We start from the raw sequence: 13,531 nt of genomic DNA on the forward strand, positions 1-13,531 counted from the left end.
GTAAGTTATAAATATTGATAAGAAATCAGCAATGAGGCCAAAGTTCAATACCAAGATGTCCACCAGGAACGAGCTTTTATCCAAGGATATTTTGATTTCTTTGTTAGAAAATGTACAGTTAACAGTGAAGTGAAAGTACAAAACTGACCAATACTCATCCACAGCCAGTGATGGCATGGTTACTTTGAAAAAAGTAACTTTAATCGGATTACTGATTACTACTTGAAAACGTAACTTAGTTAGATTATTGATTACTTGATTTAGAAAGTAACTATGTTACATTAAAAGTAACTTTTTTAATTACTTTCAGCAGCTGTTGACAATGTCCCACCACCTGTGAAAATTACATTGAGCTTTGCCAATACTTATTTGCAAATTATTGTATGATGATAACATCAACTAAAGGGAACCACAAAAAAATAAGGCCTGGTGGGGGGAAAAATAAAGCCTGGTGGCCCCCCAGGCTGTTAAAACACTGGGAGAAAGTCTGACTTCTGTCTATAGCTCTGGTTGTAAGTGGGAACCCAGAAACATTCTGTGTTTGTATTTCCAAGCGATCTTTGGGCTGCTCTTGGTCCTATCCCTCACCTAGGACCTGTTTGTCCCGGCAGACCCGACCCAAATAGAGCCATGAAGCCTCCGACAGCCGGAGGCTCACTGGGACACTCAGACCCCTCCACCACGATAAGGTAGCAGCCCCTGGAGGGGAACAAACAAAGCCAGGAACAGTTCCCCAATCTGAACTGAACTGATCTGAAGAGAGGCCAGAAGGTGGCGCTCTGGTGTTTCTAACTAAACTAGATGCCTGATTAGTTTAGATTGAAACTGAACCTTTTCTAACTAAAAAGTTTTTTGTTTTCTCAGTTATTTTTATCTCCACTGAAGCTACACCTGGTCTGGTGTTGATTAGTTGTGGTTGCTTACTGGAAAAGGAACATTGGCTGACATGATGCTGCCATCACCTAATCTTTCTCCCTCTCCTTCTCATTTCCACGAACATGGAAAGTTCTCCTGGATCAGTTGACCTGTTGTTGTGTTTCCCTTTCATTCATTTTCGTTTATGCTCAGTCTTAAGTGTTAGACAGTTCAGGACGCCCCCTTGTGGATTTAGATAATCCCTTCACTCATATCAGAGCCTGAGATTTATTGCTGGTGTGTTTTTCAAAGAAAACATTTGAAACCCATTACTTTAGAGCAGTAAACTGTAATGTAACAGAAGCATGTTTTCTGACTGCTGGTTCAATACAAACAAAATTTTAAGACAAAATAGGAAGATTTCTGAATTAAAAGTTCCTATTCCATCAATTTCCCGGAGGTAAATCTGTAAATGTAACCATCAAAAGCCAAATAACAAACTCATATGTTATTTTAAAACTCAAAATGCACATTTCACTTTACGCTGACCCAGAACAATAGCTGCTGAGTTAAGTAATTTCAAACTATGAGCTCTCATTCATTTTGCAGCATTTTTCTCTTGGATAATAAATTAAGGAACAAAAAACAAAACAAAACAAATCTGAAGAGCCGCTTTGGAGCCGAATGAGCCAACTCTTTTTAGTGATCTAGCCAAAAGAGCAGATTCTCTAAAAAGAGCCAGAATTTCCACGCTGCCGTGAGCCCCTCCCACTTCCCCGAGCTCAGACAGGTGGGACTGACAGGTGGTCAGAAAACCTCACCTGCACACAGAGACCCCACCTTCAGGAATAAAAATGGAAACTGTTCTTAAGAGTTTTCGATTCCCAGACGAAACACTGACTAAAACAAAAACAAATATGTGAAGACTGATTTAAACTGACCTACATTGTTATGGAGAATTAGCTTTCTCTGATATACATTATGATATACATTTCTTATTTATAGCAGAAATTCAAGGTGGGTGTCTGAGTACATGACAGGATTTTAGAACTTTTGATATTAAAAGTACAACCAAGAAAGGAATTTTGTGCATAGGTTAGAAAACCCATCCACAAAACAACAGTTTCTCTGTTTTTATTTCCACATGTAGCATTGTTTAACGTGCTGTCCTTAATTAAATAAATTTGACTTGAACTGAACTGGAGGGCTGCACAGTGGCGCAGTTGGTAGAGTTGTTGCCTCACAGCAAGAAGGTCCTGGGTTCGATTCCTGGCCCGGGGTCTTTCTGCACTGAGTTTGCATGTTCTTCCTGTGCATGCGTGGGTTCACTCCGGGTTTTCCGGCTTCCTCCCACAGTCCAAAAACATGACTGTCAGGTTAATTGGTCTCTCTAAATTCTGCATGGTTGTTTGTCCTGTATGTTTCTGTGTTGCCCTGCGACAGGCTGGCGACCTGTCCAGGGTGACCCCACCTCTCACCCGGAACGTAGCTGGAGATAGACACCATCAACCCTCCCGACCCCATCAGGGACAAGAGTGAACAGAAAATGGATGGATGGATGGAAATGTAATTCTGCCAAAGAACAAACTTATAACATCATATATAAATAAAAGAAAAACCCTTTTCTATTGCAAAAAAATGTGGTTTAGCAGATTTTTAAAATAATCCCACAGCAATCTAAGGGAAGAGTCTCAACATTAATAGATCAAACAGCTTTACTTACCTAAGCAAATCTCCATGCCAAGCAGTTGAGATGGATTGCTGAACTAACGTAGGGGTTCTAAGGACTCCTCCAGATACTTTTTCCCATTTTTTTTTTCAGATACATCTGAATGATTTGTAGTTGAATATTTGCTTTTCAGGCAGAGCACAGTTAGGCAGATGACAAGTTCCTGTCGGTCTGCAGTGTCTCAAATTTGCTGTAACTGCAAGTTCACTGCAGACATGTCTATATACAGCCTTAGCCCAGAGGCTATAGGCTAATCAGTGCAAATGAATCAGACAATGACCAGGCTTAGTATCCTGGAAAACCCCATTCAGCAGAAAAAAAACTCAGCAACGACAGCAAGCTGCATGTAAACTTTTCTGGCAGGTTTGCAACTTAAAATAAGCAAACAAGGGCAGCTGATAAGAGAAACTGACATGTTTTCCATTGTGTTACTTTAGAACGATGTTTTATTTTTGTTTTAACCGCTGTATGTCACTGTGTATTTGCATTGTTCAGTAAAGTCACGTTTTACAGAGAAGAATCAAAACGATGTTATTAGACAATGACCTCCACAAGGCTTACCGTATTTATACCCAAAGATGATCACCAATAACTGGAGCAGAAGTGAGAAAACAGTAACGTTTCAAAAACTAGATGTTCCTACAGAAGTTTTGAAAACACAATTGAGGGCCCTGGATCTTCTAGGTGCGTCCCTGGTTCATCATACCACAATCAAATGAGTGATAATAGGTTGCAGCTCAACACCACCCAAAAATTCCCCCCTTTGCTGTCATCCAGTTTCAGTCAGCCTGCAGGAATGGCTTCAGTTTTTTTGATCATAGCGTTGCCTGGTGTGGTCATCTGCTGCTGTAGTCCGGCTGAATCAAGTTTGTGTTGCACCTTCAGAGATGGCATTACTCACTTTGATTTTAACAAGCAGGCATTCGGGCTGGTGTTGCTTTTCTCTCCTCTCAAATGATTATCCCCCGAACTCTGGCATCAGCAAAATATCATAAAGGTTTTGCTCCTCAAGTTCTCTTTTTCAGACCACTCTGTACACTTGAGAGAGAGAAACAAAAAGAGAGCAAGAGAGATGTTGAGTATGAAAATCCCAGTAGACCAACCATGCCGTGCTCAAGGTCATCTAATTGCGATGCTGAGGCTTAGTTTGAACACTGCATGTCATTCTTTACCATGTCTAGATCGGGTCAAGAAGTAGACTGGCTTGTTGTTTGTGCTTGTGTAAATATAATTGGCAGCTATGCCTAATAAAGTGGCCGGTGAGTGTGTTGTTCTGATGGAATTGATTCATATTCAGTCTAATTTCCTAACGTCAAGAAAAATCTTTTTTTTTTTTTTTTTTTTTTTTTTTAAAGAAAAGCTAAAAGTCAGTCTTGAAATTTTATTTATTAATCTTACTGAGGATTTTTCTTTCTGTATTTTCTTATTTTTCTTTTATAATAAAACAGTCCAGTCCAAATCAGCAGGTATTCTTCCTGACCAGAGGTGTTTGTATCACAGTGTGCTTGTAGGGATGAAACCTTGTGACAGTTCCCTGTCCACAGATATCCACACCTCAGTGTTTTACCTCAGTCAACTCTCATCTTCACTGTCTGAGCGCTCTTCAGGCCACGGATACAAGCTGCGTCAATAACCTGAAAAATAACCAGAATGTCATCGGAAAGGAAGAAAGGAGCCAAAAAAATAAACGTTTCACGTTTACAGAATGACCGAAATAAAGTAATTGTTTGGCACAATCTAATTACGTTAGAAACGCTACTCATGCGGGTATTTAATATTGTACAATTTCTAAAAAATAATTGCAGACACATTTCTCCTTTTCTCCACCCGACCGTGAGTCTTATTTTGAAATGCCTCAGCGTCTCCTCCTTTGCGCTCTGGCTGAATTGACGCGGCACGGAGGCAACCCATGATCGCAGACTCAACACGCATCCTCACACCACTGACCTGGGCTGCGCTGTGTCCTGCATGTGTGTGCGTGTGTATGCATGTGTGTGAGCGGGAGTGTGAGTGATCCCCAGCAACGAGCAGGAGGATGGAGGATCTCAAGGAGATCCTGGGAACTTTGGATTGACGCCCGGGGATAACGCGCCGTCGGCCCGAACCTCATCGGGCTTCTCGTGGATTTTATACATTTGGATGTTGTCTCTACCCCGATTTTACCTTTTTCTTCTAGGCAGTGGGGATATACACTTGGCTTGCAGTCTCTGTTATTTTTGGCGAACAAAATGCCATTCGCCAAAAGGATTGTGGAGCCGCAGCTTCTGTGCAGACACCAGATCCCCAACGATGAAGGTCTGCTTTTCGAGGACCTGTGTGCCATCAGTCATGTGGTTCTCTCGCGGACCTTGCGACAGCTGTCCGACCTGGCACGGCATGCGTGCTCCTTATTTCAGGAGCTAGAGAACGACATCATGAGCACCAGCCAGCGTGTCTGGGTCCTTCAGAACAAAATAGGCCAGATCCAGCAGGCTGCCAATGCCCTGGACCCCAAAAAGGAGGCAGTGCGTAAGTAGATCACCACAAGAAGTCTGTAGCCGCGTCCTCCATCCATAAAAGAACAGCAAAAAAAAAAAAAAAACCATTAAAAATTAAATATTTTTTATGTCATGATTTTATTCATTCACATCACATGCGTCCCTTTATGCCACGAAGGGCGCCCACCTATACATATATATATATTTTTTTTTAATTTATTTATTTATTTTGCCCAGCTGCACGCACGCATACGCGGCCACGCATTCCACCCCCACCTCCTCCCCTAAAATTAAAATGTGTCACATGGCTGCTGTTCACATCCCACCATAAAGTAACATAGATAAGCATTTTCATTGCGCAGGATGGGTTGACTGCTCATTTATTTGGCGGTTCAGACTCGTGTGTGCTTGTGTGTGTTAACCGTCGACGATCAGTGGGGAGTCTCTCTCTCTCTCTCTCTCTCGCTCGCTGTGTGTGTGCGTGCGTGTATGTGTGTGTGTGCGCTCTCCGAGGCCGGCAGCGCGAACGGAGCGGAGGGGCGTGTGTTGCCGCTGCATTGGCTCACCATCACTGCGGGTATCGCACACCTGAAGCATGTTCTGGCGCCGCTCTCCGCTACTCGAAGGCCCCGGCGTGGAGTGAATATGTGAAGTTTTACGATCAGTTGTCTTTAAAAAAAAAAAAAAAAAAAAAAAAAAAGATGAGCAAATGTTGTCTGTGTGTGTGTGTGTGTGTGTGTGCGCGCGCGCACGCGTGTCTGCGTGTGTTTTTGTCTACGGTATGTGATTGTGTGTGAGCGAGAAAAGAGATTTTCTCAGGCGTCTCCCCGTGCGCCAAACCCACCCTTCCACCTGCAGCGGCACCGACACGCCATCGGTAACGAACCCAAATGCATGTCGCTGGGTGCGCAAACTTATCGCTACCAGATCGCCACAAATAGCCTAACAACAGTAGATATTTGCTGCCGTCACATAGAGAAAAAAAAAAAAAAAGAAAAAAAAAAGCGGGATTGGCAGCGGTGAGAGACTCATTGCAATGCATTGTAACAGCGCGTTCTGTACGCCAGCTACATATTATTTATGTTCTCTGCAGTCCCTTCAGCCTTTCTCCTGTAGATTTTAGACGATCAGTGTCCAATCCTGTGCACCAGCTCCCTTCTCTGCTGTAGCACATCATAATCTGGGGCAAAACTGAGAATTGTGGGCCAAGAGCGACTGTAGACTTATTATGAGCAGCCCTCCTTCAGATGTAAAGCCGTCACACAGGGGCATATGTGACAGCGAGGCAGCCATGTCTTCATCAGTGTTTGCTCCGTTGAGACTTTGCTTTAGATCTGGATGGATGAGGCTGTGGTGGTGAAGGTAACTCACGCTCATAAAGTCACGCTAAATTGCTTGACTTTATATGTTTTTCCTGCAATATTTTTAAAATCTCTACAGCACAGCGATCTTCTCACTTATCAGCAACTCAAACAAATGTCCGTCTACAACACTTGTTGATTTTAGAAAGTCCCATAATATTGATTTGTGGAGTAGATTGTTCAGTCAGTGAAGCCACATAGTGCAGTTATCACGAAGCAGCTGCTTTCTACTGCCCCAGTTTTCTGAGTCTTTAATGCATAAAAATCTCATTTCAATGCTATTTCTGCTAAAATTATATATATATTTTTTAAAAATCAACTTGAAGAAAGGCAAGTTCAATTCAAAATTAATTTCAAATGAATCTACTTCATTTAAAAGAAAAATCCAGTCATATAATCAGTTCAGTTGTACCTAAATTTGCAGCAATCCTTCATCATGAGAAAGCATGTGGTGACAGTGGGGAAGGTTGAACACATAATGGCAGTGAAAGCTGTATGAATGTCCTATCACAAATTAAGAACAGGAAGACAGAAAATTAGACATGTTAGAAAATAGACATGTTAGGGTTATTCTATTTTGTCTTGACAGAATATTTTTACCGAGCAAGTAGTGAAGGTAGTTTTTTTTTTAACACACTTTGCAATAGTGAAGATATTTATTTTGGAATTTAGCATTGATAAGAAATGGTTGATAAGTGTAACACTAAATGTAAGGTTTGCAACTTCAATCGATGTTGCTAGTCAAATTCCCTGTATTTCAAAACATTTTGAAGGGGGAAAAAAAATCCTCTTTCATAGTAGCAGCATGAGTTCATGTAAGTTGTTAGTAAATATTTAGTTCCACTTACTGGAACTCTACCAGACTGCTTTAATCGAGACATTGCATTGATTTTTATGCCCTTTTGTGCATCCATAGCCATATAAGTCTCAATATTAGAGTGAAATTCAGTGTCAGTGGCAGTAGAGTTTCCCCACCTGATTGTGGAGAGTATCAAGATTCAAGGCAGTCAATATGGTCCTAACTTGGATTAATCCCCTACAAGGCAGCAGGCGGTGTTCAGATGGCGCTCAAACTGTTTGTCTGTCACATTCATGGAAAAATGTGTTGTGTGGAACAAAACAGTCTGCACTAGTGGTTGTCTGTCTTCTATTAACATTGGTTTGTCAATGGATTAGCAAGTTTTGACTATTTGCTTCATAATACAAATATGTTTTACATATTCTCTGGGTTATTCATCCAGTTGTGTACTTAAAGACGCAAGTGCTAATAGAAGTTACATTTTCGTTCTCATGCTCATATCTTGGTTATGTTTGGGTTCTGAGGTTGATGAAGACACATAAGACCTAGAGCTTAGGCCTTAAAGGGCACGCGTTATAATTTTTCTACCTTTTACTTTCAGGCTTGTAGCTCGCATTAGACATATTAATAACTCACTTCAAAATAAACAAATGAAAATGTGTAAAGCACTGTGAAAGAAGAAAAACAGAGAAAAGACAGCTGAGAACACAAATGAGAGTTTTTGAAGAGTATTCTGAGTAGGAGGAAGTCAAGCAAAATGTTTTATGAGAGCAATCGTTTAACACCTAGCATTCAGGCACTCTGTGGATGGATTTAAAAGCTTTATTTAGTTTTTTATCTGTCTCAGGCAGCATTCAGGTGGTCGCATTCATTTTTTCTCTAGTTGTAACGAGCATTGCTACCCTAATGTGCAGCCACTCTTCAGTAAGTTCCTACCAATTAAATGTATTCTCATAATATAGCACCATCATATCAAGCTACTTTAAAAGAAAGACATTTCTTACCTGATTAACTTTATGCTCAAAAACAACAGCTCCAGTTAAGTTGGTGGTCTGGCTGTTTACTCCCTGCTCAAGCTATTTCTCATTACCATAGCATAAACCAAAATATTATGTCCTCCTCTTTCAGGTTAGTTCAAAGTCCCTACCTTAACTCCAAGGTTTCCGTAGTTTGATATTCCTGGGATTAAGTGTATCCAACAGAGAAACTGGTTTAGTTGCTGAAAAGAAATCTGCACTCCTCGCCTGTTTACTTCCATACAACACAATATTGTTGAGATTTGTAGCAAAAGTATTGCTTTTTCTGTTGCCAATAAGAAGCTATGCTTCCTAAAAATGACATTTCCATTCAGTAGGCAGGGCTACAAAGGGCATTTTTTGCTGTCAATTGTTGCCGTTAGACTTGTTATCTGCTTTGGCCTGTTATGATGTGTCTGGTGTCAGTATTCATAGGTTTTATGGCTCTTCTATTATTTCTTTAATGTAGAAGAAAAGGTTGTTGCTGCTCTTAAAATGTTCAAGCGGTTTTCAAAAAAAAAAAGAAAGAAATATATATGTTTTTGGTTCAAGATGATATTAAGTGAACATACATCTCTAGACAAAATTATGCTACTTGAAATTTGAGGAAAGTAAAAAATAAAGACTGCTCCATCGTAGAGACTGCTAATTTCTGCTTTTGTGAAACCTTTTGGGATTAAGTTTGAGTTGATTTTGCAATGTTGGAACAGTTTGATTTGGTGTAAAGATTAGAAAGTAAGGCTGGAAGAATCCCTCTAACCCTTACCAAAGACGTGTCTAGCCCACAGAATTTGTTGTTTATGGCTCCATTAGACCATCTGCATGTTGTACACAAAGTTCATTTTGTATTTATTCAGACAAATTTGTCTGAATAAGAAAAGGTGTAGTAGATGCCGTTGTGGGATTTTTAAAATAAATTATATACACGTATTCTGACATATTTCATAATGCCATTATCAAATATAGACTTTATTTAAAAAATTCTAACATAATTCTTAAATTATTGCATATCTGGACTTCTATGTATTCATACAGTGCAGGGTTAGAGAAGGGAACAGCAGCAACACCATTCTCATTCTTTGCATGCGTGACTCACATCAAGCAGCAACATACAATAGGTGACAGCAACTCAACATGCATGAATTCCAAATTTATTCATCAAAAACTATGTGTAATATTTGATAAACAAGGTGCTTCAAATACTAAAAAAAACAGATGCAGCGTTATATTTACCAATATAAATATATTTAGTAGTTTTAATGGCAGTCAGGGTGATAAAATCCACTACTGAAGGTTGTTCATGTTCAGTAGTCAGACATGGAATACAGAAATCTGAGGTAATTTCATGATTTAAGGGGATAAATCAGTGAAAATCCACTGCATACACTTTCCAGGCTCTGGACACACACAACCCCTATCACACAAGGTGGAAGAGGACTTTTGATGTGGACATATATGTCTTTAGCAAATATGTTATACTGCTCTGACAACACTGGTTTCTTCCCAGCACACCATTTAAGCAAATTTGACTTTGAATGTGATCTGTGAGAGGATGGCCAGTGGCAGCGCAGGAAACTGCTCCGTCTCGCAAGTCTGCATAGTAACAGGACAGAGATGGAGTCCCACTTAAACCTTTCAGCTGACTCAGTCTCTTTCTGTGCTCATAAATTTGTGCATGCTATCGCTTAGATGAATAATAGCATTAGTCCGGGAAGATAAAACATCTCTGGTGAATATTAGCAGATATACAAAGAATTAGAGTGTGATTCTCGGTAGTTTGGAAGTAATTGTGGATTTATCTCCATGATGTGTTCCTCCTAAATATAACAATCTACAAACATATTCACTACGTTCTGTTTGAGTAACTGTGACATGTACACATTTTTACTGTCTCACACACAACACAATCAAGTGCAGTGATAATTAATGAGCTTTTACATTTCAGCGTATCTGCCTCAGTTTGCACTATACCACTCTATTTTTTTATCTTTTCCTATCTGTGTCCATTCTGCATCTCCTTCTCCTCCTCCTGTGCTTTCTCTCCTCCATCTATACCTCTTTCCTCACTGCCCTACTTTCCCCATCATCAGCCGCATGGAGAGACTTCTGCTTCTTGACAGCATATTCAATGTTTAATGCCCTTTGATTTCCACCCAGACACAAGCTGGAGAGGAGAGGAGATTTTTGTTTCCAGAACCAAAGGGATAAGAAAGACTATATATATATATATATATATATATATATATATATATATATATATATATATATATATATATATATATATATATATATATAAAGTTAATTGCAGGGTTTGTTATTAATTTAATAAATTTATTAATAAATTAAATTATCCATCCATCCATCCATCCATTTTCTTCCGCTTTATCCGGGGTCGGGTCGCGGGGGTAGCAGCTTCAGAAGGGAGGCCCAGACTTCCCTCTCCCCAGCCACTTCTTCCAACTCTTCTGGGGGAATCCCAAGGCGTTCCCAGGCCAGCCGAAAGACATAGTCCCTCCAGCATGTCCTGGGTCTTCCCCTGGGCCTCCTCCCGGTGGGACGTGCCTGGAACACCTAACCAGAGAGGCGTCCAGGAGGCATCCTGACCAGATGCCCGAGCCACCTCAGCTGGCCCCTCTCGACGTGAAGGAGCAGTAGCTCTACTCTGACTCCCTCCTGGATGACTGAGCTTCTCACCCTGTCTCTAAGGGAGAGCCCAGACACCCTACGGAGAAAACCCAATTCAGCCGCTTGTATCCGCACTCTCTACTGTGATTAGTGAAATTTAAGTTGAAAACTGTATATCAACAAAATAAGCAACTTTCTTTGCTGCTAAATTATTGCATAAATAGACATATGAGCTCTACAACAAATATATTACTTATGTAAATATGGTTAAATTTAGCTTATTCAACCATCCGACTGGTGCAAAGCTTTCCGCTGTTTCATGACTCTCTGATCACTCATGTAGCTTCTTTAGGAATGTGAACAGTGGAGGCTGATATTAGCACTGAGTCTGTGCAGCTGCAATATGTCTTGCATTGAGATGGTATTTTAGGCTTCAATAGCTTCAGTGATAACCTAACTCTTTTTGGCACAACCTGCACACAACAACACACTTTTCTAGAGTCTCATCAGATTGTTTTTTGAGTAAATAATGAAGCCCCAAGAGAAGCAGCTTTGTCGTCCGTCGCTGCTGTTTGTGGTTGTTGCTTGTGCGTCACATTTACAGTCATACCAGAAACACGTAAAATTAAATCAGACAAAAACTTTTTCCATTTAAATTTTTTAAGATTGCAAAAAATATTGCTGTGTTCAGTTGTGGGTAATTAAAAAATGTTCTAGGTTTTTTCCAGTTTGAACCAATACTCCAAATAAGCATGTAAAAGAGACAGTTCTAGGCAGCCTGCCAATGTTACCAAATAAAACAATGATGTTTGTGTGCGTTTGATAAGCTGCTTTCAGTGGCACAAAGTAACCTTTCATTAAATGTTTTTGACATGCATGTGAACACACAAGTGAAGATAGCTCATTTTCTGGTAAGAATCTGTGTTTGGTTCAGATTTATATGTAAAGAGAAAAATTTTAAAGGACATTTCACTCACTAACTTATAGAGATAACGTAATGTCACAATGAAAACAGTCTTGAACAATGGGGGGGTTCTACTGCATTTCAGATTAAGAAAATACAGAAAATCGTACATTTTTGTAATTTTCTGTCAATGTTTGTTCGTCAGCTCAAGTTTGATTACATACCAGACATTCACAATCAAAAGGAATCAGATGGCACCTGGTATTTACCAAGAAGAAGAAAACTCAACAAATTTGAATACTTTGGTTTTATTGCAAAGAAATAAATGAAATATCACATATGAAGAGCACATAAAAACATATGGTCAGCACATATCGTCCTCCCATGTTGTCAAAGACAGATTTGGGCACAACATGTGAGCACGCGAAAGAAAAGGATGTGACAGCTTTGCTTGTTGTTATTACTGTTTGCACAGGGCAAACCAGCTGTAGTTTTGCTAGACTCACACGCTAAGCACTTTATTGAGGTCCGCAGAGTCTCTTATGTCATGGTGAGTAAAATCATAACTGCACATTGTCTGCTCCCATGCTCCAATTACCGCTGTGCTAATTTTGGATAAAGTGATCCCACTGCTTTGTATACCGCAGAACTCGCACATTTATATCAGGTCTTTAATAGTGTCTGAAAATTTCTTTCCCATCAGACAAACGTAAACATATCCACACATAAAAATACACTGAAAAAAGACAACAAGCTGCTGTTGTCTGGAAGTAATCGTTGCTTCCCTCATGTTACCATTTTAATTTAGGTGTCCGTATTTGCGTCATTGCTGCAGGTAACAGTAAATCATGGCTTTCTGGGAAATTATTTGTCTGTACTGCCAAGACTCCCAAGTTTCTGTTTAAAATATGAACAACTACAAAGTTTAATTTCACCCACAGCACAGAGAAATAGAAATGACTGAAGTCAGAAAAATCTGACTAGGAGAGATTAGTTGTTTCCATCCTTGTTGCTAGATAAAGCTGGCATCCTCTAGTAATAGTTTCCAAAGTTGTATTCTTAAATGGCCTGCAAACAGTAGCAATAAATGTGCTCTAAAGTTATGCGAGCAGATGATAGACGGCTCATGTTTAACATTGGTGCACAAAGAGATCAAGCAGTGACAACCGTACTGCACTGCAGTTCTGTTGTCATGTAAAACTTGATGCTGTTTGACTGAGACTGTGTTCGGAGCCAGTAGAGTTTGTCCATGCATAAACTCTTTGCTGATGTGTGTATGTGTGCCGTCCTCCAGTGGCATACTACTCTGAACCATCTGAACTGCTGTCATCTGTGTCTGGAGACCCCATCATCATCCTCCAAAATGTTTGACAGATGGCTGGAGACCAAGAAGGAAGGCCCACAGTCAGCAGCAGCTCTTGGTCTGTTTGTGGCTTGACAGCAAAGGGAGTTTTGTGTCGCTAATATTTGAGAATATATCAAAAGTTCTTCAACTTTGTCTTTCTACAAACATCCATTGCTGCATCTTGGCCCATTGTGTTTCTCTTCCAGTAAAATATCTGTCAGTTGATTATTTTCACATTAAATAATCAACTGATGGATCAAAAATGGCAGAAACACAAAAACTTGTGACACCAGTCAGTGGCATTAGCATGCTAAAATTGTCTGATTGAGTGAAAATTTCCCCTGATAGGGACAGACCAGCAGATGCTTATTTTAAGTCATACCGCCCTCAGAAAGGTTTCCAAATGGTCTTGTGATCTAA

At 40.1% G+C, this 13,531-nt stretch overlaps 1 protein-coding gene and 1 long non-coding RNA gene across 4 annotated transcripts in view; one reads left to right on the forward strand and one right to left on the reverse strand.

The window, feature by feature from the left end:
- Positions 1-3,172: 3,172 nt before the first annotated feature.
- LOC122847077 lies at positions 3,173-4,874 on the reverse strand. Its single transcript, XR_006373328.1, has 3 exons — positions 4,748-4,874; positions 4,152-4,218; positions 3,173-3,622 (listed from the first exon to the last, which is right to left on the reverse strand). It is a non-coding gene; the product is annotated as an uncharacterized LOC122847077 (long non-coding RNA).
- Positions 4,378-13,531, forward strand: part of nhsb (Nance-Horan syndrome b (congenital cataracts and dental anomalies)) — a 47,673-nt gene continuing 38,519 nt past the window's right edge. For all 3 annotated transcript variants that reach the window (XM_044144415.1, XM_044144421.1, XM_044144420.1), the window contains exon 1: positions 4,378-5,092. In XM_044144415.1, coding sequence (XP_044000350.1) covers positions 4,813-5,092 — 280 coding nt within the window. In that variant the 5' untranslated portion in view covers positions 4,378-4,812. The remainder of the gene's footprint in view (positions 5,093-13,531) is intronic.

The sequence above is a fragment of the Gambusia affinis genome, linkage group LG02 (genome assembly GCF_019740435.1).
Source record: "Gambusia affinis linkage group LG02, SWU_Gaff_1.0, whole genome shotgun sequence".
NCBI lineage: Eukaryota > Metazoa > Chordata > Actinopteri > Cyprinodontiformes > Poeciliidae > Gambusia > Gambusia affinis.